The sequence below is a fragment of the Salvelinus alpinus genome, chromosome 39 (assembly GCF_045679555.1).
Source record: "Salvelinus alpinus chromosome 39, SLU_Salpinus.1, whole genome shotgun sequence".
NCBI classification, from domain to species: Eukaryota; Metazoa; Chordata; class Actinopteri; order Salmoniformes; family Salmonidae; genus Salvelinus; species Salvelinus alpinus.
This window is the reverse complement of record NC_092124.1, coordinates 9,063,494-9,090,131: the sequence shown is the minus strand read 5'-3', so window position 1 is coordinate 9,090,131 and position 26,638 is coordinate 9,063,494. Positions and strand designations below refer to the sequence as shown.

General features: G+C 41.9%; 2 protein-coding genes across 3 annotated transcripts in view; both read right to left on the bottom strand.

The window, feature by feature from the left end:
* Window positions 1-2,467: 2,467 nt before the first annotated feature.
* Window positions 2,468-5,259, bottom strand: LOC139566796 (uncharacterized). Its single transcript, XM_071388117.1, has 3 exons — window positions 4,723-5,259; window positions 4,194-4,324; window positions 2,468-4,005 (listed from the first exon to the last, which is right to left on the bottom strand). The coding sequence occupies exons 1-3, from the start codon at window positions 5,003-5,005 to the stop codon at window positions 2,911-2,913; spliced, it is 1,509 nt and encodes a 502-aa protein (XP_071244218.1). The 5' UTR covers window positions 5,006-5,259; the 3' UTR covers window positions 2,468-2,910.
* A 934-nt stretch (window positions 5,260-6,193) lies between these two features.
* LOC139566741 (uncharacterized) overlaps window positions 6,194-26,638 on the bottom strand; it is a 41,129-nt gene continuing 20,684 nt past the window's right edge. Inside the window, exons 5-7 of one of the 2 annotated variants that reach the window (XM_071388023.1) lie at window positions 19,775-19,886; window positions 17,839-17,966; window positions 6,194-10,089 (exon numbers count right to left, since the gene is read on the bottom strand). In XM_071388023.1, the coding sequence (XP_071244124.1) occupies window positions 9,142-10,089; window positions 17,839-17,966; window positions 19,775-19,886 (1,188 nt within the window). In that variant the 3' untranslated portion in view covers window positions 6,194-9,141. Of the gene's footprint in view, window positions 10,090-13,139; window positions 16,346-17,838; window positions 17,967-19,774; window positions 19,887-26,638 lie in introns of those variants that run through there. The other variant, XM_071388024.1, reaches the window with a different exon arrangement.

Here is a 26,638-nt window from a genome sequence, read left to right as displayed (position 1 = left end):
TTGTCTACAGGATACATTAAGGGAAGTTGCTTTGTTGTAGGCACCAATCCCACACTGCCAAACAACTACTACTTCATCCCCATCATCCTAAACTTTTCGAACTTTTGTTCAAGTACTCTTTGATTAAATCGGATTGATTAAATGTTTCATTTGCAAGTGTGTTTTTTTATTGAAAGTTGCGGGTTGTCTCTTTGTATGGAGTTAAACGTTTCAAAGGATAACTTGAGCATGAAGTCCATTTCCCAGTTAGTTTTGGCTCAGAGTAAAACACCTCAATCCCTGTTCTAATTTCAACAAATTCAACAAACCTTTACATGGTGTAATAGCTGATACATTGGTCTATCAAAATCTACATTTCAAATGTTGTTAATATTAAGTCAAATATTTACTTGTTTAGTCGCAAACTGAAATTAAGCGAACTTTTAAAATTTTAGCTACCAGGAAATGGTGAAGCGATTTCTGCATAGTGCATCTTTAAGACAACATTTATCAAAACCTGGGCCCGTAGCCACAAAGAGTCTCAGAGTAGAAGTGCTCATCGAGAGGATCAGGTCCCCATCATAGACTTATTCATTATGATCTAAAAGGCTAAACTGATCCTAGATCATCACTCCTACTCTGAGATGCTTTGTGGATATGGGCCCTGACCTAATACACTACATGACCACTACATGCTCGTTGAACATCTCATTCCAAAATCATGGGCATTAATACGGAGTTGGTCCCCCCTTTGCTGCCATAACAGCCTCCACTCTTCTGGGAAGGCTTTCCACTAGATGTTGGAACATTGCTGCAGGGACTTGCTTCCATTCAGTCACAAGAGCGTTAGTGAGGTCGGGGACAAGCATTTCGCTACACCCACAATAACATCTGCTAAACTCGTCTATGTGATAAATACAATTTTGACTGATGTTGGACGATTAGGCCTGGCTCGCAGTCGGCATTCCAATTGATCCCAAAGGTGTTCGATAGGGTTGAGGTCAGGGCTCTATGCAGGCCAGTCAAGTTCTTCCACACCGAACTCAACAAACCATTTCTGTATGGACCTCCCTTTGTGCACGGGAGAATTGTCATGCTGAAACAGGAAAGGGCCTTCCCCAAACTGTTGCCACAAAGTTGGAAGCACAGAATCGTCTAGAATGTCATTGTATGCTGTAGCGTTAAGATTTCCCTTCACTGGAACTAAGGGGCCTAACCCGAACCATGAAAAACAGCACCAGACCATTATTCCTCCTCCACCAAACTTTACAGTTGGCACTATGCATTGGGCAGGTAATGTTCTCTTGGCATTCACCAAACCCAGATTTGTCCATTGGACTGCCAGATGGTGAAGTGTGATTCATCACTCCAGAGAACACGTTTCCACTGCTCCAGAGTCCAATGGCTTCGAACTTTACACCACTCCAGCCGACGCTTGGCATAGGGCATAGTGATCTTACGCTTGAGTGCGGCTGCTTGGCCACGGTAACCCATTTCATCAAGCTCCTGACGAACAGTTCTTGTGCTGACGTTGCTTCCAGAGGCAGTTTGTTACTCGGTAGTGAGTGTTGCAACCGAGGACAGACGATTTTTATGCGCTACTCACTTCAGCACTCGACAGTCCCGTTCTGTGAGTTTGTGGGGCCTACCACTTAGCGACTGAGCAGTTGTTGCTCCTAGACGTTTCCACTTAACAATAACAGCACTTACAGTTGACCAGGGCAGCTCTAGCAGGCAAGACATTTTTCGAACTGACTTGTTGGAGAGCTTGCATCCTATGACGGTGCCACGTTAAAAGTCACTGAGCTCTTCAGTAAGGCCATTCTACTGCCAATGTTTCTCTATGGAGATTACATGGCTGTGTGCTCGATTTTATACACCTGTCAGCAACCGGTGTGGCTGATATAGCCGAAGGGGTGTCAACGTACTTTTGTATATATAGTGTAACATGCAGACAATAGTTAACATTGGGCTCACCTCAGTGATATTGTGTGGTCCTATGTTGCTCAGCTGGTTCCTCTGTGGGTTCAGGAGGAGGTGTAGTCTGGTTGTCCTCCATGACCATGGTCCCCTCAGGGTTCCCCAGACCCTCCTCCTTCACCAGCAGCACCTCCTATTCCTGGGAGAGGTGATACAGATTACACTGACATACACTCCCTCAGGTACTTACACACAGATGAACACACATTAAACATGGAGTGCTTACCCATCCCCACTACATTTGAGTCCTATACTGTATTTACAGAATGACTTCATTGTTGTTAAACCCATCATGGTGGACACATATGATGTGGATAAATATGAGTCAGCTATGATAAGTCAAAAGTCATCAGACAAACCTGACTAAACTATTTTGACGTGTACAGTAGGTGTGTTAGTGTGGGTATATTTAGTAATTGTATATTGGTTATAAAGCTCTGTTGTGTGTATGTCGAATAGGGTGAGATCAGATGTAATGTATATTAAAGGGATTCTCAAATAACGAGAACAAAGTCAAAATGTTTATTTATTTAACATACACGTTTTAAATTCACCGTATAAAAACCACACATACATCTGCATGAACTTGATAAACTGCATTAATATACTCATTAAAAGTGTCTTGGGCAAAAAATGAAATATTGAAGGGAAGTAATGAAATAGGAATTTGTGAACATCATATAGCCTACACAGTACAAATACAATATGGCTTAGGCTTTTATATGCATTATATATCACTATATCTGGATGCAATATTCTACCCAGGAATATTTAACACTGAAATCTGTTACTCTCATTATTCCAAATGCATCTGTGGATCTTTTCTGTTGACAACATTCATCTTTGTCTTTAATGCAGGGTTTGATGTCAAAGTCAGAAGCTATCAAATGGAATGGTTACTTTCTATGTTATAGAGTGGAATGGTTTTTCTGCTGCTGTATCCTCAGGTAGTTACTCTCTGAATGGCCTCTCTCCCGTGTGGACCTTCAGGTGCATCTTCAGATGGTGCTGGTGGGAGAACCGCTTCTCACACTGTTGGCAGCTGTAGGGTTTCTCCCCTGTGTGGACCCTCTGGTGCCTCTTTAGGTTGCCAGCATGGGCGAACCGCATGTGACACTGGGTACAGCTGTAGGGTTTTTCCCCTGTGTGGACCCTCTGGTGGATCTCCACCTTCTGAGGGCAGCTGAAGCCTTTGTTACAGAACATGCAGAGGAATCGCTTCTCTTTACTGCCCGTTTTTGATCCCCCTCCCCGAGCCTTGGACCTTTGGTCGTTTGAGTTCAATACCTGATCGAATAGGCCTTGTGAATCGGAAGGTGCCATCGACATCGACACTGAGTGTAAAGAGGAGTTGGTTGTGACATTTAGATTTGTCTCTAAGTTTTCCCTGTAGTCTAAGAAGTCACTGCTGTTGCCCTGCGAGTGTCCTTCTCCTAAATGAGTCTCGACTTCATTCCATGTCAGAGGAGCATCGCCCTCCACTTTCACAGTCACATCATCTAAGGCCAGACCCTCCCCTTTCTCATCCAGGCACTCTTCAGAATACACACTACTACTGTACCGGTTCCAGTCCCCTCTCATTGGATTAGTCTGTGTATCTAAGCCCACAGGCATGTCACCAGGTATCATCCCAGTCTCGGCAGTGTAAGAACAAGATGGATCATTGCCAGTCTGTAATGCATTACCTGAGTCCTGATGGGAGAGAACCGTCCTCGGGTTACCGTAAAGTAAATACTCTGAGCTGGGAGAAGAACGACATCCCAGTCCCCCCAGCCCCAGTATCTCTGGGTCAGATCCTGTGTGTAAAATCCTTTGTGTTACAGTTAAAGTGTCTGTCTCTGACTTGAGGACGGCGTTCTGCGTTCCACTGTCCTCTGTGATGCTGCGTCGGAGCCTGGGCGGCACTAGGGTGGCGGTGGAGTCCTCTGTGGTTACAGGGGGCACTCCAGCCGCTCCAGTCTGGATGTTTCTGCTGTGTCGTGGGTCCTCCTCTCCTTCAGACCTCTCCAGCTTGACCCCAGGACCTGCAGCCTCTGCATCTGCAGGCTGACAAGGAGGAGGTTATTACCGGTATATGAGTAGGATTAGATAACAATGTCGTAGGGAAGTCTCACAAGCTCCCCTATGGCAGATAAATGAGGATGTAAGCAAGTGAATAGCCGAGGTGAGCCTTTCTGAAATAAATGGGATACATTTGATGTACTGTAATTTTGATGTAATACTATGACACTAACCTCTATCACGATAACGTGCTGGGTTGAGGTTCCACTCCCCTCGTCAACAGTGATTGGTTGGTCATCTCTACATGTTTTGTGTCCCACTTGCTTCACAAAGCCCCTGTAGCCTCCAGTGAGATGTCCTTCACCTGAGAGAGTGTTTGGGGGAAAATAGATGGTTAGGTTAGCCACTGTCAATGATCAACACTATAATGTACACTATTGACCATTTTGACACTGTCTAGAATTGACAAGGATGTAAGGTAACACATTGCATAACTTCTTGATATACAATTTATAGACTGATTGACTATGTTCCATGCAGCATATTGTTTTCAATAAGTAAATAATAGGAAATTCCGTAAATCAATTATCTGGTTAGAACATCATATTTTGTCTTTGTGCAAAATAGCCAAGCAATTATTGCATACTATCCAACAAACTGACCAAGACCCAATTCTGGTTAACCATATGTGGTTAAGACATCTAAAATCACATCGTGGAAAAAGCGACAGGCCCTGCAGGCTCTTCGTTCTGAAAAATGTACCTCTTGCCATTCCTCTGTATCGGTCGAGGATCTTGACACTACTGGGACGACTGGCGAGGACGCGCTCTCGCGTTGTTCTATCTGTGCGCTCCCGTGCAACCTTCGGTTCCAATAGGTGTAGTTTCCTCCGCAATGCCCTGTTCTCTTTCTGGCTTTGAGTTATTTCCAAACGAAACACTGCATAGTCGTCGTCTACGAGTTTACAGATATCTGCCACGGCTGCATTCGCTAGCACCTCCATGATGGAGGCTATTTGAGTGTGAAAAACCACACAGTTAGCCATGTTGGCTAATGTTCACAGCTAGCTAACTGGCGTTACCTATATAACATTTATCAACCAAGCCCTGTCTCCAACGCGAATTAAATACTACAGGGTGTAAGTATGTGCTTCTGTGCAGCTAATTGGTCATATTTTGAGTTCCAGTGTGTTAATAAACGTCCAAATAACACAAATAAAAATGCTAACGTGTAAATTGTACTTGGTCGCTGTTCACTTCCGGTTACACTGACGAGAAAGGGATCTTATTGGTTGGCGTCATAGCTCAAAGGGTTTTAAATGAAAAAAACGAAATATTCCAAGATCCAAGCCTCACGATATTGGCCGTTCGATAGCCAATGGGCTCTCAGCATCCCTTTCACCGCCGCGTTCGAGGAGAAGCAGTCTGCTTTTCGCATTGCCGTGTCCATCCAGGTATTACGATTGACTGACAGATAACAAACTAAATGCCACGCTATATGTGAACTAAGCAAGCTAGCTAACGAATTAGATATGGTTACGAGTATAATTTCTTATTTTCAGATACAAAAAAATAGAGCTAAAGTAGCATAATTGAAGTTGGTATGCTGCGTTGCACTTCATGGAATCAATAAAAAGCTGTCTACTTTGACAGACTGAGCAGTAGTCTACCACTGGAAGAAAGTGAAGACAACTAACGTTACTCAGTAAGGTAGCTAGTTACGATCAGTGGTTGGAAAAAGTACCTAATTGTCATACTTGAGTAAAAGTATAGATACCATAATCAAGTAAAAGTGGAAGTCACCCAGTAAAATACTACTTGAGTATAAGTCTAAAAGTATTTTTTTCTAAATACACTTAACTATAAAAAGTAAAAGTATAACTCATTTCAAATTCCTTATATTAAGCAAAGCAGACTGCATAATTTTCTTGTTTTAAAAATTTACGAATAGCCAGGGGTACACTCCAACACTTAGACATTATTTACAAATGAAGCATTTGTATTTAGTGAGTCTGCCAGATCAGAGGCAGTAGTGATGACCACGTGTTCTCTTGATATGTGCGACAATTTTGCTGTCCTGCTAAGCATTCACCATGTAAACAGTACTTTTGGGTGTCAGTGAAAATGTATGGAGTAAAAACGACATTACTTTCTTTAGGAATGTAGTGAAGTAAAAGTTGCCAAAAATATAAATATTAAAGTACAGATACCACAAAAAACGACTTAAGTAGTACTTTAAATTAAAGTATTTTTACTTAAGTACTTTACACCACTGGTTACTATAATGTATCTATCTGGCTATGATCTATTAATCTGATCCCTTCTAGAATGTCAACAAAATTACAAGATGTCTGTGCACTTGTAAGGTAATAATAGATAATTGACCTTATGGTAAATGCGAACTCTAAATTATTGTCATGTCTAGCATGGCATGTATTTAAAACGATTAAAGTTATTATATTAATGCCACTTTCACATTTATGTTTCCATCATTTTAAGATATGGCAATCAGCAGTAGAAACAATAACAATGCGGTTTCCCCGCCCCTGGTACGGCGAAAAGCTGAGAGATGGGCCTGGAGAAATGTAAACACTCAAATTCATAGACAGATCTATGGATGCAAGGACCGACCATCCACAGTTTTAACCATGTTTTGAGGAGATATTTTCTTTGTTTACAAACACTGTAAACAAACATTGGAGTTAAACAAGCTTGTATTTTGGGTTCTGATGGGGTGCGACAATTGAACTAAGCTCATGAGGCATTTACAATTTATATTATTCAATAATCAATGGATACATATAGTTAATTTATAAGTCCAAAAATGGATGTAGGAACTGCTGATTGCCCCTTTAAAGTCTGCACATTGGACAAACTATCTATCAATGCCAATTGGAGACTAGCCCATTGGAAGAAGAGGTCAACCACCTCAGGTGTCAACTGCCGGTCTCTTCCACCTCAGAAAATGCAGTGCCTTGCCCACACCCAAGGCAGTAACAAGGGAGAGGGAGGCAAAATCCCCAGTCGACCAAATAACAGACCATGCCAGAGAATAAAGAAACAAAGAAAGTAGTTTTATATTTGTATCTCACCTCCTTCCCTAAAAAAAAGTCATATTATGCAATAAAATGTAGCCTAAGCTATGATATTGGATAGCCTATTCTTATCAACTATCTATTTTCATAGTGTGAATGATGGAAAGTTATTTTTTTTTTTTAAATCAAATGATTAATTGGCATCAGGAAGGTGCCTGTAATGGTGTCCTGCAATAACTGTATTTATGCTCTGCAACCACATTCTCTGTGTCTACATTAATAGGTCATGGATAGGACACACTAGACAGGACCCACCAGACCTAGAGCCATCTTGGGTGGTGCTCACCCCAGGCTGGCAAACCTGGATAAGGTGTTCTTTGTCCTTGATGTGATGTTCCCCCAAGGTGACATTCTGGTGAAATCCACCCTACTGGTAATTTATAGTGTCTGCATATCATCAGTCTACCATCATTCTATCTACAGTATAACTGCACAATATCCTACAAAATAACATTTTATGGGTAGCCAGGCTGGGACTCCTTGGGGCAGCCAGTCCAACACCTTTGTCCAGGAGTGTCAAACTCAATTCCAGGAGAGACTTGTCTACTGGGTTATTACCTTTGAATTCATGTTCAATTAAGACCTGGAAAACCAGGTGAGAGTTCCAAACTAATAAACGGATACTCACCCCTCCAGGAATTGAGTTTGACACCCCTGCCTTAGTCCTTACATCATGAAGTCTGAGCATAACAATACATTTGAAATGCCTGAATTCAGGATCAATTGAGCTTTCCCAAAAAAGATGGTGGCTGGGATAGGTTAATTTGGATTGCAGATTTTCTGGAGAAGAAAAACGGTTATACGGCCCATTTAAACTTTATCTTTACTTCACGACATGCCACTGGCTTTGAGTAAGGCCAGTGTGTCTATGTATGCGGATGACTCAACACTATACACGTCAACTACTACAGCGACTGAAATGACTGCAACACTTAACAAAGAGCTGCAGTTAGTTTCGGAATGGGTGGCAAGGGATAAGTTCGTCCTAAATATTTCCAAAACTAAAAGCATTGTATTTGGGACAAATCATTCACCAAACCCTAAACCTCAACTACATCTCGTAATGAATAATGTGGACATTGAGCAAGTTGTGGTGACTAAACTGCTTGGAGTAACCCTGGATTGTAAACTGTCATGGTCAAAACATATTGATACAACAGTAGCTAAGATGGGGAGAAGTCTTTCCATAATAACGCCCAACTCTGCCTTCTTAACAACACTATCAACAAGGCAGGTCCTACAGGCCCTGGTTTTGTCGCACCTGGACTACTGTTCAGTCGTGTGGTCAGGTGCCAAAAAGAGGGACTTGGGAAAATTGCAGTTGGCTTAGAACAGGGCAGCACAGCTGGCCCTTAAAAGTACACGGAGAGCTAACATTAATGACATGCATGTCAATTTCTTATGGCTCAAAGTGGAAGAGAGATTGACTTCCTCATTACTTGCTTTTGTAAGAGGTGTTGACAAGCTGAATGTACCGAGCTGTCTGTTTAAAATGCTCGCAGAGCTCAGACACCCATGCATACCCCACAAGACATGCCACCAGAGGTCTCTTCACAGTCCCCAAGTCCAGAACAGACTATGGGAGGCGCACAGTACTACATAGAGCCATGACTATGTAACCGATGTGAAATGGCTAGCTAGTTAGCGGTGGTGCGCGCTAGCAGCCTTTCAGTCGGTGACGTCACTTGCTCTGAGACCTTGAAGTCGTGGTTCCCCTTGCTCAGCAAGGGCCGCGGCTTTTGTGGAGCGATGGGTAACGATGCTTCGTGGGTGACTGTTGTTGATATGTGCAGATGGTCCCTGGTTCGCGCCCGAGTCGGGGCGAGGGGACGGACTAAAGCTATACTGTTACAACAATGCAAATGAATTACTTAAAAATCATACAATGTGATTTTCTGAATTTTTGTTTTAGATTCCGTCTCTCACAGTTGAAGTGTACCTATGATAAAAATTACAGACCTCTACATGCTTTGTAAGTAGGAAAACCTGCAAAATCGGCAGTGTATCAAATACTTGTTCTCCCCACTGTATATGTCAACTTAAGAATAGTTCCCAGATATCCCCTGCGTACATCTCGAGTCACACTGCTACAATTTCTCCCGGTTGTGGACACTCCTATGTCTGATAAGGTTAGTCAGGAAGGAGAAGCTCTTGTAACATAGTTTGCACTTGAAGGGCTTGTCCTTGGTGTGAACGGTCTGGTGCTCCCTCAAATAGTCTGCTCTAGCGAAGCGCTTCCCACATGTGGGGCAGGCGTACGGCTTGTCGGCGTCCGTCCTAATACACGGCCTCCCACGTTGTGACCCAATGACACCAGACGAGGCAGAAGCAGGAGTCACCACCCTCAGGTGGTTAGTCTTTAAGCTCCCTCCTTGACCTCTAGCCATTGTTTGGGTGTTGTTGGGATTGTGTGCTGTGTTATAGGATAGGTACCTCTTGTGGTGAACGCTCATCCTGACCCTGTCTGTATTGGTGGGGTAACCATGAGGTAACTGAGGAAGGCTAGACCCAGGTCCAGGCCCTCTATGAACCCATTCTCCAGGCATTAGACAAGATCCTGAAGGAGAAGACAGACTTCCTGTTAGACTCTCACCGGGGATGTCTCCCACTACTCTCTGTGAAGACTGAAGCCCAGGGTGACCTGCTCTGTTCATCATGGATACTGTGGTGTTTGTATCATAGGAACAGGAGGGTCTATCTCTATCAGCCCCAGGCCCTGCTTCATCCCTGCACTGAGACTGTAAAGAGAAGGGTCTGGGCTGCAGACTGGATCCATGACTGGAGCCTCTGTCTATCTGATGACCAGTAGGACTGAGGTTGTTTAGTCCACCTGTCCACTGGTTGTGTTCTGTGTGGTGGTTGTGGTGGAGTCTCTGTCCCTCATGGTTCGGTTCTGTTTCTGACTCGGAAAGGAAAAGTGACGGCTCCTGATCCAGGGTCCTGATCCGGAGCCAAGGTTTGTGACCAGCCGCCTCAGAGGTCCAGTCTCGCCTGCCAGCAACACCGGATATCAGCGGGTCCTCATGGACTGCAGACTGTAAACACAAATTGTACAGAAGAGAATAAAGGTTTATATAAGAAACTCTGCTGTACACACAAAACATTACATGATATTATACTCTTAACTACTGTTCAAAAGTTTGGGGTCACTTAGAAATGTGCTTGTTTTTGAAAGAAAAGCACATTTTTTGTCCATTAAAATAAATCAAATTGATCAGAAATTACAGTGTAGACATTGTTAATGTTGTAAATGACTATTGTAGCTGTAAACGGCAGATTTTTTATGGAATATCTACATAGGCGTACGAGGCCCATTATCAGCAACCATCACACCTGTGTTCCAATGGCACGTTGTGTTAGCTAATCCAAGTTTATAATTTTAAAAGGCTAATTGATCATTAGAAAACACTTTTGCAAGTATGTTAACCTCTTTGGGGTAGGGGGCAGTATTTTAACGTCCGGATGAAAAGCGTGCCTAGAGTAAACTGCCTGCTACTCAGGCCCAGATGCTAGGATATGCATATTATTAGTAGATTTGGATAGAAAACACTCTGCAGTTTCTAAAACTGTTTGAATGATGTCTGTGAGTATAACATAACTCATATGGTAGGCAAAAACATGAGAAAATATCCAACCAGGAAGTGGGAAATCTGAGGTTTTTAGTTTTTCAACTCTTTGCTTATCCAAGATACAGTGGAAATGGGGTCATGTTGCACTTCCTAAGATTCCACTAGATGTCAACAGTCTTTAGAACCTTGTATGATGCTTCTACTGTGAAGTGGGGGCGAATGAGAGGGGATTGAATAAGGTCTGCCATGAGCTGAGTTCCAATGCATTTCTGAAGACAAAGGAATTCTCCGGTTTGAACATTATTGAAGATTTATGTTAAAAACGTCCTAAATATTGATTCTATACTTCGTTTGACATGTTTCTACGGACTGTAATATGACATTTCGTCTGAACTTTTGCCTGGACCTGCCCGCGCGTTGTGAGTTTAGATTGTGTACTGAACGCGCAAACAACAAGGAGGAATTTGGACATAAATGATGGACATTATCGAACAAAACAAACATGTATTGTGGAACTGGGATTCCTGGGAGTGCATTCTGATGAAGATCATCAAAGGTAAGTGAATATTTATAAATGCTATTTCTGACTTCTGTTGACTCCAACATGGCGGATAGCTCTTTGGGTTGATTTGTCGTCTGAGCGCCGTACTCAGATTATTGCATGGTTTGCTTTTTCCGTAAAGTTTTTTTGAAATCTGACAGCGGTTGCATTAAGGAGGAGTGGATCTAAAATTCCATGTATAACACTTGTATTTTCATCAACATTTATGATGATTATTTCTGTAAATTGATGTGGCTCTCTGCAAAATCACCGGATGTTTTGGAACTACTGAACATAACGCGCCAATGTAAACTCAGATTTTTGGATATAAATATGAACTTTACCGAACAAAACATACATGTATTGTGTAACATGAAGTCCTATGAGTGTCATCTGATGAAGATCATCAAAGGTTAGTAATTCATTTTATCTATATTTCTGCTTTTTGTGACTCCTCTCTTTGGCTGGAAAAATGGCTGTTTTTCTGTGACTTTGCTCTGACCTAACATAATCGTTTGGTTTGCTTTCGTCGTGAAGCCTTTTTGAAATCGGACACTGTGGCTGGATTTACAACAAGTGTATCTTTAAAATGGTGTAAAATACATGTATGTTTGAGGAATTTTAATTATGGGATTTCTGTTGTTTTGGCGCCCTGCAGTTTCACTGGCTGTTGACGAGGTGAGACGCTACCGTCCCACATACCCTAGAGAGGTTTTAACACAGCTGAAAACTGTTGTCCTGATTAAAGAAGCAATAAAACGGGCCTTCTTTAGGCTAGTTGAGCATCTGGAGCATCAGCATTTATGGGTTCGATTACAGGCTCAAAGTGGCCAGAAACAAAGAACTTTCTTCCAAAACTCGTCAGTCTATTCTTGTTCTGAGAAATGAAGGCTATTCCATGCGAGAAATTGCCAAGAAACTGAAGATCTCGTACAACGCTGTGTACTAGTCCCTTCACAGAACAGCACAAACGGGCTCTAACCAGAATAGAAAGAGTGGGAGGCCCCGGTGCACAACTGAACAAGAGGACAAGTACATTAGTGAAAAGGGAGGGGCATGTAAGAAAGAGCGAGAGAAAAGACAAAGAACTATGCTCATGGAAATGCTAATACTTTCAACATGAAAGGCCGCTGACTCTATTTCAACTAAACTACTGAAAGAGCTGCTTCCTGTGCCTGGCCCTCCTATGTTGAACATAATAAACACCTCCCTATCCACCGGATGTGTACCAAACTCACTAAAAGTGGCAGTAATAAAGCCTCTCTTCAAAAAGCCAAACCTTGACCCAGAAAATATTATTTTAACTAATTGGCCTATATCGAATCTCCAATTCCTCAACAAAAAAAAATGAAAAATCTGTTGCGCAGCAATTCACTGCCTTCCTGAAGACAAACAATGTATACGAAATGTCTGGTTTTAGACCCCATCGTAGCACTGAGACTGCACCCGTGACGGTGGTAAATTACCTTTTAATGGCATCAGACCAAGGCTCTGCATCTGTCCTCGTGCTCCTAGACCTTAGTGCTGCTTTTGATTCCATCGATCACCACATTCTTTTGGAGAGATTGGAAACCCAAATTGGTCTACACGGACAAGTTCTGGCTGGGTTTAGAGCTTATCTGTTGGAAAGATATCAGTTTGTCTCTGTGGATGGTTTGTCCTCTGACAAATCAACTGTAAATGTCGGTGTTCCTCAAAGTTACGTATTAGGACAACTATTGTTTTCACTATATATTTTACCTATTGGTGATGTCATTCGGAAACATAATGTAAACTTTCACTGCAATGCGGACGATACACAGCTGTACATTTCAATGAAACACGGTGAAGGCCCAAAATTGCCCACCCTGGAAGCCTGTGTTTCATACATAAGGAAGTGCATGGCGGCACATTTTTTACTTTTAAACTCGTACAAAACAGAAATGCTAGTTCTAGGTCCCAAGAAACAAAGATCTTCTGTTGGATCTGACAATTAACCTTGATGGTTGTACAGTTCTCTCAAATAAAACTGTGAAGGACCTCGGCGTTACTCTGGACCATGATCTCTCTTTTGACAAACATATCAAGACTGTTTTAAGGACAGCTTTTTTTCCATCTACGTAACATTGCAAAAATCTTAAACTTTCTGTCCAAAAATGATGCAGAAAAATTAATACATGCTTTTGTCACTTCTAGGTTAGACTACTGCAATGCTCTACTTTCCGGCTACCCGGATAAAGCACAACATAAACTTCAGTTAGTGCTAAACACAGCTGCTAGAATCTTGACTAGAACCAAAAAATGTGATCATATTACTCCAGTGCAAGCCTCTCTACACTGGGTTCCTGTTAAGGCTAGGGCTGATTTCAAGGTTTTACTGCTAACCTACAAAGCATTACATGGGCTTGCTCCTACCTATCTTTCCGATTTGGTCCTGCAGTACATACCTACACATACGCTATGCTCACAAGATGCAGGCCTCCTTATTGTCCCTAGATTTCTAAGCAAACAGCTGGAGGCAGGGCTTTCTCCTATAGAGAGCTACATTTTTATGGAATGGTCTGCCTATCCATGTGAGAGACGCAGACTCCGTCTATTGAATACTTATCTCTTCAGTAGGTCCTATGATTGAGTGTAGTCTGGCCTAGGAGTGTGAAGCTGAACAGAAAGGCACTGGAGACACAAACCACCCTTGCTGTCTCTGCCTGGCCGGTTCCCCTCTCTCCACTGGGATTTTCTGCCTCTAACCCTATTACGGGGGCTGAGTCACTGGTTTACTGGTGCTCTTCCATGCCGTCCCTAGGAGGGATGCGTCACTTGAGTGAGTTGAGTCACTGACGTTATCTTCCTGTCCGGGTTGGCGCCCCCTCTGGTTTGTGCTCTGGGGTAGATCTTCGTGGGTTATACTCGGCCTTGTCTCAGGGTAGTAAGTTGGTGGTTTGAAGATATCCCTCTAGTGGTGTGGGGGCTATGCATTGGCAAAGTGGATGGGGTTATATCCTGCCTGTTTGGCCCTGTCCGGGGATATCGTTGGACGGGGCCACAGTGTCTCCCGACCCTTCTTGTCTCAGCCTCCAGTATTTATGCTGCAGTAGTTTATGTGTCGGGGGGCTAGGATCAGTCTGTTATATCTGGAGTATTTCTCCTGTCTTATCCGGTGTCCTGTGTGAATTTAAGTATGCTCCCTCTAACTCTCTCTCTCTCTCTTTTCTCTCTTCCCTCGGAGGACCTAAGCCCTAGAACCATGCCTCAGGACTACCTGGCCTGATGACTCCTTGCTGTTCCCAGTCCACCTGCTGCTGCTCCAGTTTCAACTGTTCTGCCTGCGGCTATGGAACCCTGACCTGTTCACCGGACGTGCTACCTTGTCCCGGACCTGCTGTTTTCGACTCTCTCTCTCTACCGCACCTGCTGTCTCTAACTCTGAATGCTAGGCTATGAAAAGCCAAATGACATTTACTCCTGAGGTGCTGACCTGTTGCACCCTCTACAACGACTGTGATTATTATTATTTGACCCTGCTGGTCATCTATGAACATCTTGGCCATGTACTGTTATAATCTCTACCCAGCACAGCCAGAAGAGGACTGGCTACCCCTCAGAGCATTGTTCCTCTCTAGGTTTCTCCCTAGGTTCCTGCCTTTCTAGGGAGTTTTTCCTAGCCACCGTGCTTCTACATCTGCATTGCTTGCTGTTTGGGGTTTTAGGCTGGGTTTCTGTATAGCACTTGTATAGCACTACATTGGCTGATGTAAAAAGGGCTTTATAAATACATTTGATTGATTCGAAAATAATTGCAATGTACATATTTACGATTGTATGGCTTTGTTGTCTCCCTGTTGAAATCGCCGGTCCATTTTCTGGAGAGTCAGTCGACAAAGTCTCTGGTTGTGTAAGTCTCTGGTTGTCCAACAGAGGTCACCATGTCCTTTGTAGTCATAGCTTGTTCCCTTTGTTCTTGAAGTGTCTGTTATAATGGATACGTCAGACGTACCAATGGTCGTTCGATAGGGAAATGTTCTCCTCTCGTCTTCGGTCAAGTTTCTATTTTACATATACAGCTGCAGACTGTGAATGTGTAGTCTTTAGTTTTGTAGATTTCTTAACCATTTGTAACGTATTAGGTTGGAACTGCACATAACTGGTCTATAGAGTGGTAGCCATTTCAAAGTGGAGACTCCCGTCCTTAAGTTTTCTTGACTAATGTACATTTCGTCACGAGTCCTATTTACGCACTCGGGGAAAAAGGGGCATTCCCTCCTTTTGTTGTAATGTCTGTGCTCACGTGGGCGTGGCTACTGACTTGGTTAAGACTTCATATGAAAAACAATTCTCTCATTTAGAAGGCGAACATCACATCTTCTCACAAATAGTTTCATATTTAATCATATCAGTTCCCCAACATTTGGATGTGTATATGATCACTGGGAAATATACACATTCCGATATACAGTTATGCTGTTCTACTGTCCTTAGTTACATCACCAATTAGTAATGAATTCGACAAGATTAGTCTTTAAGTACCCACGGTCCATTCCAACAGTTTTGGATTATAGAAATATTGTTTCATTATTCAACCTTTTGATGTTACCGTTTTGGCGGGAGAAATCTCCTTGTAACAAAGAGGTTTCTTTCCCCTCAATCCTGCCAAACCCAACGGCAGAGTTTCTACACGGTATTTACGACCGGTCATAAAACTGGTGGGGGAGAGGGGGGGATCTGGCCCTATGATCCTCACCCAACAGGGCAAGTCATGACACATGGTTATCAAAATGTCATGTCAGAGTAAGCCTCCACAAAGCACAGACCTTATCTTAAGTGTTTTTAAAATACCCTATTGGAAAAATGAATGGTGGATAAAGATTGTAACCATTTTCCTGTTTGACCACTAGGTTCTATGGGTATTATGACAACTCCACTGTGGGGCTCTATATATCCAAAACCAACAGAATGAACTACAAACTAACTAGTACTACATTACATGGGCCGTGTGCATTTTATATTGGTGTATCCTGAGGCAACTCCTCTCTGAGAACCTCTTCCCGCAGTGCATACAGGCAAACGGCCTCTCTCCAGTGTGGACCTTCAGGTGCATCTTCAGAGGGTGCTGGTTGGAGAACCTCTTCTCACACTGGGGGCAGCTGTATGATTTCTCCCATGTGGACCCTCTGGTGCATCTTCAGGTTGGACGAGTCAGAGAAACTGTCCAGAAACAGATGGCAGCAGAATAATTTGTCTTATGCATCATCGGATGGGTCTCCACCTGTTTGGGAAAACTGAAATCTTTCTCACAGAACGAACATGGGAAGCGCTTCTCTTTTATGCTGCCACCTTTACTGATTCAGTTTCTCCTACTGTCATTTGTCAATGAGCTTGTGTAGTCGTTTAGTGTTGAGGAACTGGCATTGTCTGAGGTCTGGTTTAACATAGGGAGAGTGTGAGGAAAATGAAGGCCAGGGAGTGTCTGTGTTATCGCAGGGTCCATATTCCAGTTGATACATCTTATAGACGGCAGGCTGAAGGAATTTTTTGCAATCATTACTTGTGACCCCACCCCAAATATAATGACACAACCTTAAAATCGGTATATTTCGATTTTTACATCAACAAATAATGTCAAAAGCATTACATTTTCATCTCTTATCAAAATTAAAACAAACTAAAAAATACATTTACTCATTAAAATTACCTTTCTCAAAAATGTTTGTATATTGTCCCATACAATAAACCATACTGTTCATTTTTTCAAAAAACATATACAGAAAATGCATTTAAAAACAAATATTGGCAACCCCACTTCAGTTGTGACCCCAACTTTGAATACCACTGTGTTAGGGGGTTAACCTGAGGCGCCATCAGTCTTTCTGAATCACAACTAGGACGGAGTCTGTGTCCATTCTCTCTAGCCTCATACAGACACATCCCCGTCCCCTCAGACCAAATCTACGCCTCCCCCTGGTCTCAGCCAGTCTGTTGTCATGAAGACTAATATTAGGGATGGGCACGTTATTAGAATATTTGAATATCAACAGACATTAATATTCGATTACATGGGAAAGTATTCATTTCTGAGAAAAAAAAATCAATGTCTATTTTAACAATGAAAAGGCTTTGTCTAAAAATAAATAAAATTATCTATGTGACGTTGCTACATAGCCTACAAGGATGGACCATTATATAAAAAAAAATTAAAAAAACAGGTGTAGCTTGTTGTTATTGTAATCAATCAAAGCGGCTCTACATTGAGAGGGAGATTTCTAATCGATGCAAAATGGAATAAAAATTACAGAATTAAGTTGGCTAAATGAGGAGTAGGCTACACTGATCATCCAACCGGTAGGCTGATGTTTCATATGAATAGAGTTGTAGACATGTACAGGGAGCATAGCAAAATAGCTTCAATTGGCCTTGCTACTTAGCTGACCGCTGTAGTTAGCTAACTTTTTTACGAACAATTTGATGGAGTCAAGATAGTCACTACCAGATGGTATGATAGATAACCTATGGCAACAACAAGTTTGTCTAACCAGCCTTAGACAGGTTTGGCTACTTTCTCTCTCTCTCCCTCCGTGCCAGACAAATACCCATCCCTAACTAAGATCGGATGTTGTTTTGTGTTTGACTGTCTGTTTCTGGTTGTGGTTAACAGTGTTGTTCCCCAGCCCAGAGTTGAGGATGCTGTCCCATCCACTGACCTCCACTATGTTGCCTCTGGTCCTGGCCTGCTTGGTGATGTTGTCCCCCGGGTCCCTGGCTGCACCGGCCTGGTTCTGGGAATCTAAGATGGCTGCCCAGTCTTCTCTGTTAGCCTCCAGCCAACCACCTGCAGGCAAAATAGACTTTACAAACATGGCAGAGAACTCTAATCATACGTTATAATGTGTGTTTTTGTATGTAAAGATAGGTTGTATTGATTTCATTTTATAAATGAAGAAAAAATAAAAGCCAGGTGCATCACTATTCCCATTGAAGATCTGTTACTGTATGTAGGCTATATGTACAGTACATTTGGAAAGTATTCAGACCCCTTCACTTTTTCCACATTTTGTTACGTTACAGCCTTATTCTAAAATGTATTAAATAAATGTTTTCCCTCATCAATCTACACACAATACCCCATAATGACAAAGCAAAAACAGGTTTTTATAAGTTCTTGATAATGTATTAAAAATAAAAAACAGAAATACCTTATTTACATAAGTATTCAGACCCTTTGCTATGAGACTCGAAATTGAGCTCAGATGCATCCTGTTCCCATTGATCATCCTGAGATGTTTCTACAACTTGATTGGAGTCCACCTGTGGTAAATTCAGTTGATTGGACATGATTTGGAAAGGTACACACCTGTCTATATAAGGTCCCACAGTTGACAGTACATGTCAGAGCAAAAATCAAGCCATGAGGCCGAAGGAATTGTCCGTAGAGCTCCGAGACAGGATTGTGTCGAGGCACAGATCTGGGGAAGGGTACAAAAAAATGTATGCAGAATTGAAGGTCTCCAAGGACACAGTGGCCTCCATCATTCTTAAATGGAAGAAGTTTGGAACCACCAAGACTCTTCCTAGAGCTGGCTGCCCAGCCAAACTGAGCAATCGGGGAAGAAGGACCTTGGTCAGGGAGGTAACAAAGAACCCGATGGTCACTCTGACAGAGCTCTAGAGTTCTTCTGTGGAGATGGGAGAACCGTCCAGAAGGACAACCATCTCTGCAGCACTCCTCCAATCAGGCCTTTATGGTAGAGTGGCCAGACGGAAGCCACTCCTCAGTAAAAGGCACATGACAGCCCGTTTGGAGTTTGACAAAATGCACCTACAGGACTCTGACCATGAGAAACAAGATTCTCTGGTTTGATGAAACCAAGATTGAACTATTTGGCCTGAATGCCAAGTGTCACGTCTTGAGGAAACTAGGCACCGCTCATCACCTGGCCAATACCATCCCTACGGTGAAGCATGGTGGTGGCAGCATCATGTTGAGGGGATGTTTTTCAGTGGCATGGACTGGGAGACTAGTCAGGATCGAGGGAGTAAAGTACAGAGAGATCCTTGATGAAAACCTGCTCCAGAGCGCGCAGGACCTCAGACTGGGGCGAATGTTCACCTTCAAACAGGACAACGACCCTAAGCACACAGCCAAGACAAAGCAAGAGTGGCTTCGGGAAAAGTCTCTCAATGTCCTTGAATGGCCCAACCAGAGCCGGGACTTGAACCCAATCTAACATCTCTAGAGAGACCTGAAAATAGCTGTGCAGTGAGGCTCCACATCCAACCTGACAGAGCTTAAGAGGATCTGCAGAGAATAATGGAAGAAACTACCCAAATACAGGTGTGCCAAGCTTTTAGTGTCATACCCAAGAAGACTGTAATCGCTGCCAAAGGTGCTTCAACAAAGTACAGAGTAAAGGGTCTGAATACTTACGTAAATGTGAGATATCTTTTTATATTTTTTTTATACATTTGCAAACATTTCTAAACGTGTTTTTGCTTTGTCATTATGGGGTATTGTGTATGGATTGGATTGATGAGGGGGAAAAAATGCAATCAATTTTAATATAAGGCTGTAACGTAACAAAATGTGGAAAACGTGAAGGGGTCTGAGTACTTTCTGAATGCACTGTATGTCAACCTTACCTTGCTCCCCCATCTTTAGTCCACTCAGCAGGTCAATGCTCTCTGGTCCGTCTTCTATAGTCTCCTCTTTGACTAGTAGCAGAGCAGGCTTCCCATCCTCCATGTCCACTGACTGTAAGAGATACAGAGTGAGAGGATGTTGGATCAAGAAATCTGATATGAACACCCTGCTATGGAGCATCTTCTGATTGGGCAATGAGGGATTTCAATGAGTACTATGCAAACATGTTAATTGATTTGATACTATGCAAACGTGTTAGTTGATTTGATACTATGCAAACGTGTTAGTTGATTTGATTACTTGACACTCTTTAATGGTTTGATCATTTAAAGGCATGGTCCCACACTTGAAGGTCAACTCCTTAGCTTAGAACCAAGTTCTCTGTTTTTAAACGGCCTATGTGGCATCGATATGACAGTCATTCTAGTGTCAAAATTGCCTACAAAGTGTAAATATGATACTTTTGGTCATAAAGTCAGTCTCGTCCAAAACTGAGTTTTGTTAGTGAGTTCGTCACGACGGTTTGGATTACTTACTTGCCCACTTTTGCCAATGATGCCCAATTGCCCAGAGACAACACTGTGGTCCAGCTGCCATGTGGACATTTGTTGTCAAGTCTGCATATGGGTCCAAAGCACGGCAAATAGGAGTGAAAATGGCCTTACATAAAGATGATGCAAACTTCCAATGCATTTCAAAAATATGGACAGGAATGGATTACATCCGACACAGTCAAATCTGCTGCATGTCAACCGTCAAACCACTGGTGTTGGTGAGTAATTAGCTAAGTAGATAACTGGTACTAGGTAGTAGCTACTTTTGGTTATACGACATTATTTGATAATGCAAGCGAGCCAGGCTAGCTATGATACCACAGATAAAAGTGGAATGATACCGTAGCTAGCTAAAATCGACTAGGGACATCAAACGTTCAGACTGCTGCACAGACACTTTGGAGGCTCTAGTCTAGAGCAGCTGGTTAAATTGTATTTAGGAGCATTTTTCAAAATTAAATTAAATTGTATTTGCCACATGCACCGAATACAACAGGTGTAGATCATACCGTGAAATGCTTACATACAAGCCCTTAACCAACAATGCAGTTAAGAAAAATAACAGTTAATTAAATAACAATAATGAGGCTATATACAGGGGGTACCAAACTCTCTAAATGGTTAAATGAGTGAAAAATAGATGTCATTGTTGCAATAGTTTCTGAGTGGGCAACATATACCATCATTTTAAATTGACATCTTTAATTATTTTTTGCCATATTAAATTACTGTATATTGCGCTAATTTCCCTAAATGTGGACAGTTTGTGTTACTACTTTACACAAGCTTGCATTTTCACCCCATAAAATGTTGTGGAATTACACGTCCTTTTTACCTCAGATTGGTGATGTTAGTATAAAGGTTTAGTCATCAAGATGACATAAGATTGATTGCTCAAAACAGATCAATATGTTTGGTTTTGTACAATTGATTTTGTCACACGCACTGGGATGCACAGAACTTAGAATGCAGAGTTAATTAAATGACCGAGAAATGGCAGGAAAAATTCAGAGCGGTCTCTCTATAAAAGTCGCTGGCCACACACCAGTACATGGATTAGACAGTCAAACTATCCCTCAACTAGCAGCCAACCTAGCTATGTTTCCATTAACCTGTCCTGTGATATTTTGTCGACATTTAGAAAGTTGACATAGAAAATAGATGCGACAATTGCCTGCTAGGGTGCGTTTCCATTTAACTATCTTGTGTCAATTAAAATGGCTGGACGTAATGACGTCATACCTAGAAAATATAAAAAAGTGTTGAATACAAATGTAGTGGGTGAAGTGTTTCCATTACCCATTTAGGCAAATTGCGCATTAATAAATTGGCCAAAGCCTGTATGCCCTCCCACCTATCTCTTTCATGTCTCAAGTAGCCCACGAAAGCCAGCATGGATAAAATGCAAGAATTTACAAATATTTGCCATATTCTAATAATTATCATGTGCCAAAGTATCGCTGCAGTACGTGCCATGGTGAAACTTGCATTGATAATTGGACGGTTAAACTTGCATTCAGCCAACCAGAAAAGCAATTGGAAGCAATTCAGCAATTCTTCAAAGTCAGGACAAAGATCCTGCAAAGAAACATTATTTTTATATTAAGGCCTACATTTTGACACCACGTGCCCCCGCGTACCTTAAATTATTCGGCAATAATTTATTTTAAAAAACACAGTTCATTATCATTTGTCACAATAAAGAAAAATCCACCCGTTGAATGGATAAAACGGTTGTCAAACTTTAGAAAATGTCTCCTATTTCTGCCGTTTCCATTACGCATGTTGCAGTACATGCATCCTCATCTCCCCACTCTCGTCCAATTGATTTCAACATGATATCGACAAATAAGTGAAACGTTTCTCTTTCCATTTTGGCGACCCCCAAATCAAAATGCATCACTCAAAAATGTAGCTGACTGTCTTCTGCAGGTTGTTCTGTAACCAGTGGCAATTTTAGCATGTAAATATTGGTGGGGCATAGCTGATTTGGCTGACTTGCTTAAGTTATGGATAGGGGGCAGCATTTTCACGTTTGGATGAAAAGCGGGCCCAGAGTAAACTGCCTGCTACTCAGTCCCAGTTGCTAATATATCCATAGTATTAGTTGATTTGGATAGAAAACACTCTGAAGTTTCTAAAACTGTTTGAATGATGTTTGTGAGTATAACAAAACTCATATGGCAGGCAAAAACCTGAGAAAAAATCCAACCAGGAAGTGGGAAATCTGAGGTTGGTCGTTTTTCAACTCATTCCCTATTGAAGATAGAGTGGGATATGGGTCATGTTGCACTTCCTAAGGCTTCCACTAGTTGTCAACAGCCTATAGAACCTTGTTTGATGCTTCTACTGTGAAGTGAGGCCGAATGAGAGGGGAATGAGTCAGAGGTCTGCCAGAATGCCTTGAGCTCGTGACGCTCGTTCACGTGAGAGCGAGCTCTGTTCCATTGCTGTTCCATTGCACAAACATACATGTATTGTGTAACATGTTGTCCCGGGAGTGTCATCTGATGAAGAATATCAAAAGGTAGTGATTAATTTGATCAATATTTCGGCTTTTTGTGACTCCTCTCTTTGGTTGGAAAATCGTTGTATGCTTTCTGTGACTAGTTGCTGACCTAACATAATGATATGTTCTGCTTTCGCCGAAAAGCTTTTTTTAAATCGGACACTGTGGTTGGATTAACGAGAATTTTATCTTTAAAATGGTGTTTAATACTTGTATGTTTGAGAAAACTTTATTATGAGATTTCTGTTGATTGAATTTGGCGCCCTGCAATTTCATTGGCTGTTGGCGAGGGGTTCCAGTCCTAGACAGGTTAAACAAATGTGGTTTCTACTGACATCTGAGATGTACAAACTATGGCATAAGGGGACGACGAGCAGATAAAAGGCCATCCGTAATTTCGATTAAGACATTAATGAGCGAGCTAGGACGGACGTAGTCAATATAACTATTTGTTCAGCATCTTTGAAATGTACAGCGACAGAATTCAGAAAATGGCCCTTTCTTACAGTATTCTCCGTGTACACCAAGTCAGAACTGTAGGATAAATAAATGGGGCATATAAGCAGACAATGAAAGCTCTTACAATATTCAATGATTACATTTCTCTAAAACAGGTTATAGTCTACATGTGCACCACCAAGTCAGAACAGTAGGTGGAATTAAGAGGGGAAAATAGACCAAATTATTTGCTAAAAATGTGGGGCTCAAAACAGAGCCCCATCTGCCCTGAATGATGGGTCGCCACTGGATGTAACAAATATCTCCAGTGTTTGTTTTAGCTGTGTTAGGTACAACAGTGTGTACAACCTGATTTCCCCCCTAACCGATATCAGTGATTTATTGCCACTTGTCAAAACAGGGTTTTTGGTGTGTGTGCAGTTCATAAGATGCTCGTTTAAAAAAAATGGTCATTGGGGGTAACTGCCCACCCCCCTGTAATTCACATTAAGACCGCAAGATGTCACCAAACATTTTCCCTGGCTGTCACTGTTCTTGCTGAACAAAATATTTAATCAGAACCTTTGGAGATATTTCAACAAAATGATTTTGTGGTAAGTTGATCTAATCTTTTGAAATTTTGAAAACGTTGTAGATATATTCCAATGAAGTTAGATCCATATATTAAAAAAAATATATATATATATATATTTTTTTAATATATATATATATTTTAAATATATATATTTTTTTACCCCCAATTTCCTGGTATCCAATTGGTAATTAAAGTCTTGTCTCATCGCTGCAACTCCCGTACGAACTCAGGAGAGGCGAAGGTCAAGAGCCGTGCATCCTCCGAAACACAACCCAACCAAGCCGCACTGCTTCTTGACACAATGCCCACTTAACCCGGAAGACAGCCACACCAATGTGTCGGGGGAAACACCGTACACCTGGCGACCATGTCAGCGTGCACTGCACCCGGCCCACCACAGGAGTCACTAGTGCGCGATGGGACAAGGAGATCCCTGCCGGCCAAAAACCTTCCCTAACCCAGACAACGCTGGGCCAATTGTGCGCCGCCCCATGGGTCTCCCGATAGAGCCTGGACTTGAAATAACAGCCTTAAAATAAATAATCCACTTCATTTTTGAGTAAAGTAGTAATATGTTCGATGAGTGTTTTGGGGGCAACTCGCCCCTCCCCCCAACCTAGGGGGTAACTGGGCCCTGGGGGCTAGTTACCCCTTTATGGTTATGGGTGTGTTTCTACCTGTCATTTAGACAATGACTTAGTTAGTTAGCTCTAGTTTATGCTAACCTGCTAGCTTGCAACTTCACCAGCAGTAAATGCTAGCCAGCTAGCTAGTTAGCATAAGCTGCTAGGAGTACTAGCTAGCAACCTTACTACCAAATCGTCTGAGGTAAAATACATAAAAAAGATAACATAACTACATTTTAGTTGTAAATGTTTCCACTAGTGACTGATATAGCTTTACAGTTAATGCAGCATTATAGCCTTTTATGTCATAAGGCTAAGTTAGATAGCTATCTACATTTTTAAGAGAGAGCTTTTCAATTGGCATCTCTCCCCCTGTTTTCAGTCACAGGTGGGGATTGGATTAGGTGTGAGCAGTGCAGGAGGTGGGCTCATGAGTTGTGCTCTAATTTTACTGGGGATAGCTTTATTTGTGACCTACAGGTACAAATTAAAATCGTGCAATAGCAAAGCATAAGAGTTGCCACATCAATGTTACACTGAGTTAATTAGTTGTTAATAAATGTTATATCCCAATGTTATTTAATGTTATTATTTATATTCCATTCTAATATTATATCCCAAAGATGTTTTTTTTATGAATTAAAAACAACTATTGAAAACCTTTTGCTCCTGAATGTAATTTTAACATATTCTATTATTCAAATCATATTTAGTGCAATTTGTACATAATGGATTGTATGTAAAAGGAACAACAAAGAAACAATAAAGGAAATGTATATGTGCAGGTGAGTTAAAAAGAGGGACTTTACATCAAATCTCCTCATAGTGGGGATATGGGGGGCAGTTACCCTGGTACTATTGAAAAATGCCCCTTTTCTAAAAACAAAATTTCATGAACAAGTGTAAACTGTAGCCATGTATTTTCCTTTATAGTTTATTCACCTAAGCATGACCTTCATTGATTTATTTTGATATAAAAAAAACATGTTTTGATGATATGCCAGAAATCACCAAAACGGGTTTGCTCTGCCTAATCAATTTAACATGAAATGTGATGTAATGTAGCATGTCTGAGGAAGATGTGCATACATGTTGCTAACGTTAGCTACCTTGCTAACAGCAGATAACTGTAGCCCATTGGCATAGGATGTAGCCAGCTTGCTTTCAATAATGTTTAACTCAAACTGGCTAGCTAACGTTAGGAGCTGTTACAGAAGGCTGAGGCAGTGGCCAGACACCAGTCCCGCTTCAGAGTAATGGAGGACACTTGAATCAGGTTGGTCACATTGAATCTGGTCAATGGTCAAAATACTATCTGTCCTGGAATTCACCCAACTACCACTGATAATGTAATCAGTGCCGTGTGTCTTGTATGGACTACTCCTGGGCCCGAGTGAGTAATGCCAACCAGTCTGTGCTATGCTGGCACTCTGATTGGCTATGTTCAACCGTGTATTTACTGTTGGCTTCCATGACTGTATGGTGACAGTCTTTCTCTCCCTCCCTCTGTGATATAGGAGCTGGGTCGGATATAGGAGCCGAAGTCGGGCTCCTTCATGACCAGAATGTGTGAAGAGAAGGGCCTGGAGCTGATCATGCCCATCAGGCTTTGGCAAACAGCTCAAAAGTTGATTACTAACAAGACAGTACATCGCAAGTGTTTAGTAATATCACAGTTTCACATCTGCCTGTAGTTATTGAACTCTGTCTGTTGGACCCATGGGTTGAGGCAAACTCTGTCATATCCAAGATGGAATGTCATGCACTCCACCCCTCCTGCCACCTGACTACACCTGTCTATAACCTGTAATAGATTACATAGATGGAAGGGACTTCATCACCCATTGGAGACTTGAAGACAGAACCTCACCCAGAGAGCTGGGTGGTTTGACAGCCACATCCTTAGATTTGGCCAAAAAGACAAATAGAATGACATTCTAGTAATGGTTAGATAGCTGAAGTTGCACTCTACACACAACTTAGTTAGTTATTCTGCAATTACTGCATCCAAAATACCAGAAGGTTTTCAGTGTAAATGCAGTTACAGTCCAAAATACCACAGTCGACTGCAGTTACTGCACTTTTACTGCAGTTTCAAAACTGCAATCTTTTTTTGTAAGGGATTTGCTAGGTAAGTGTAG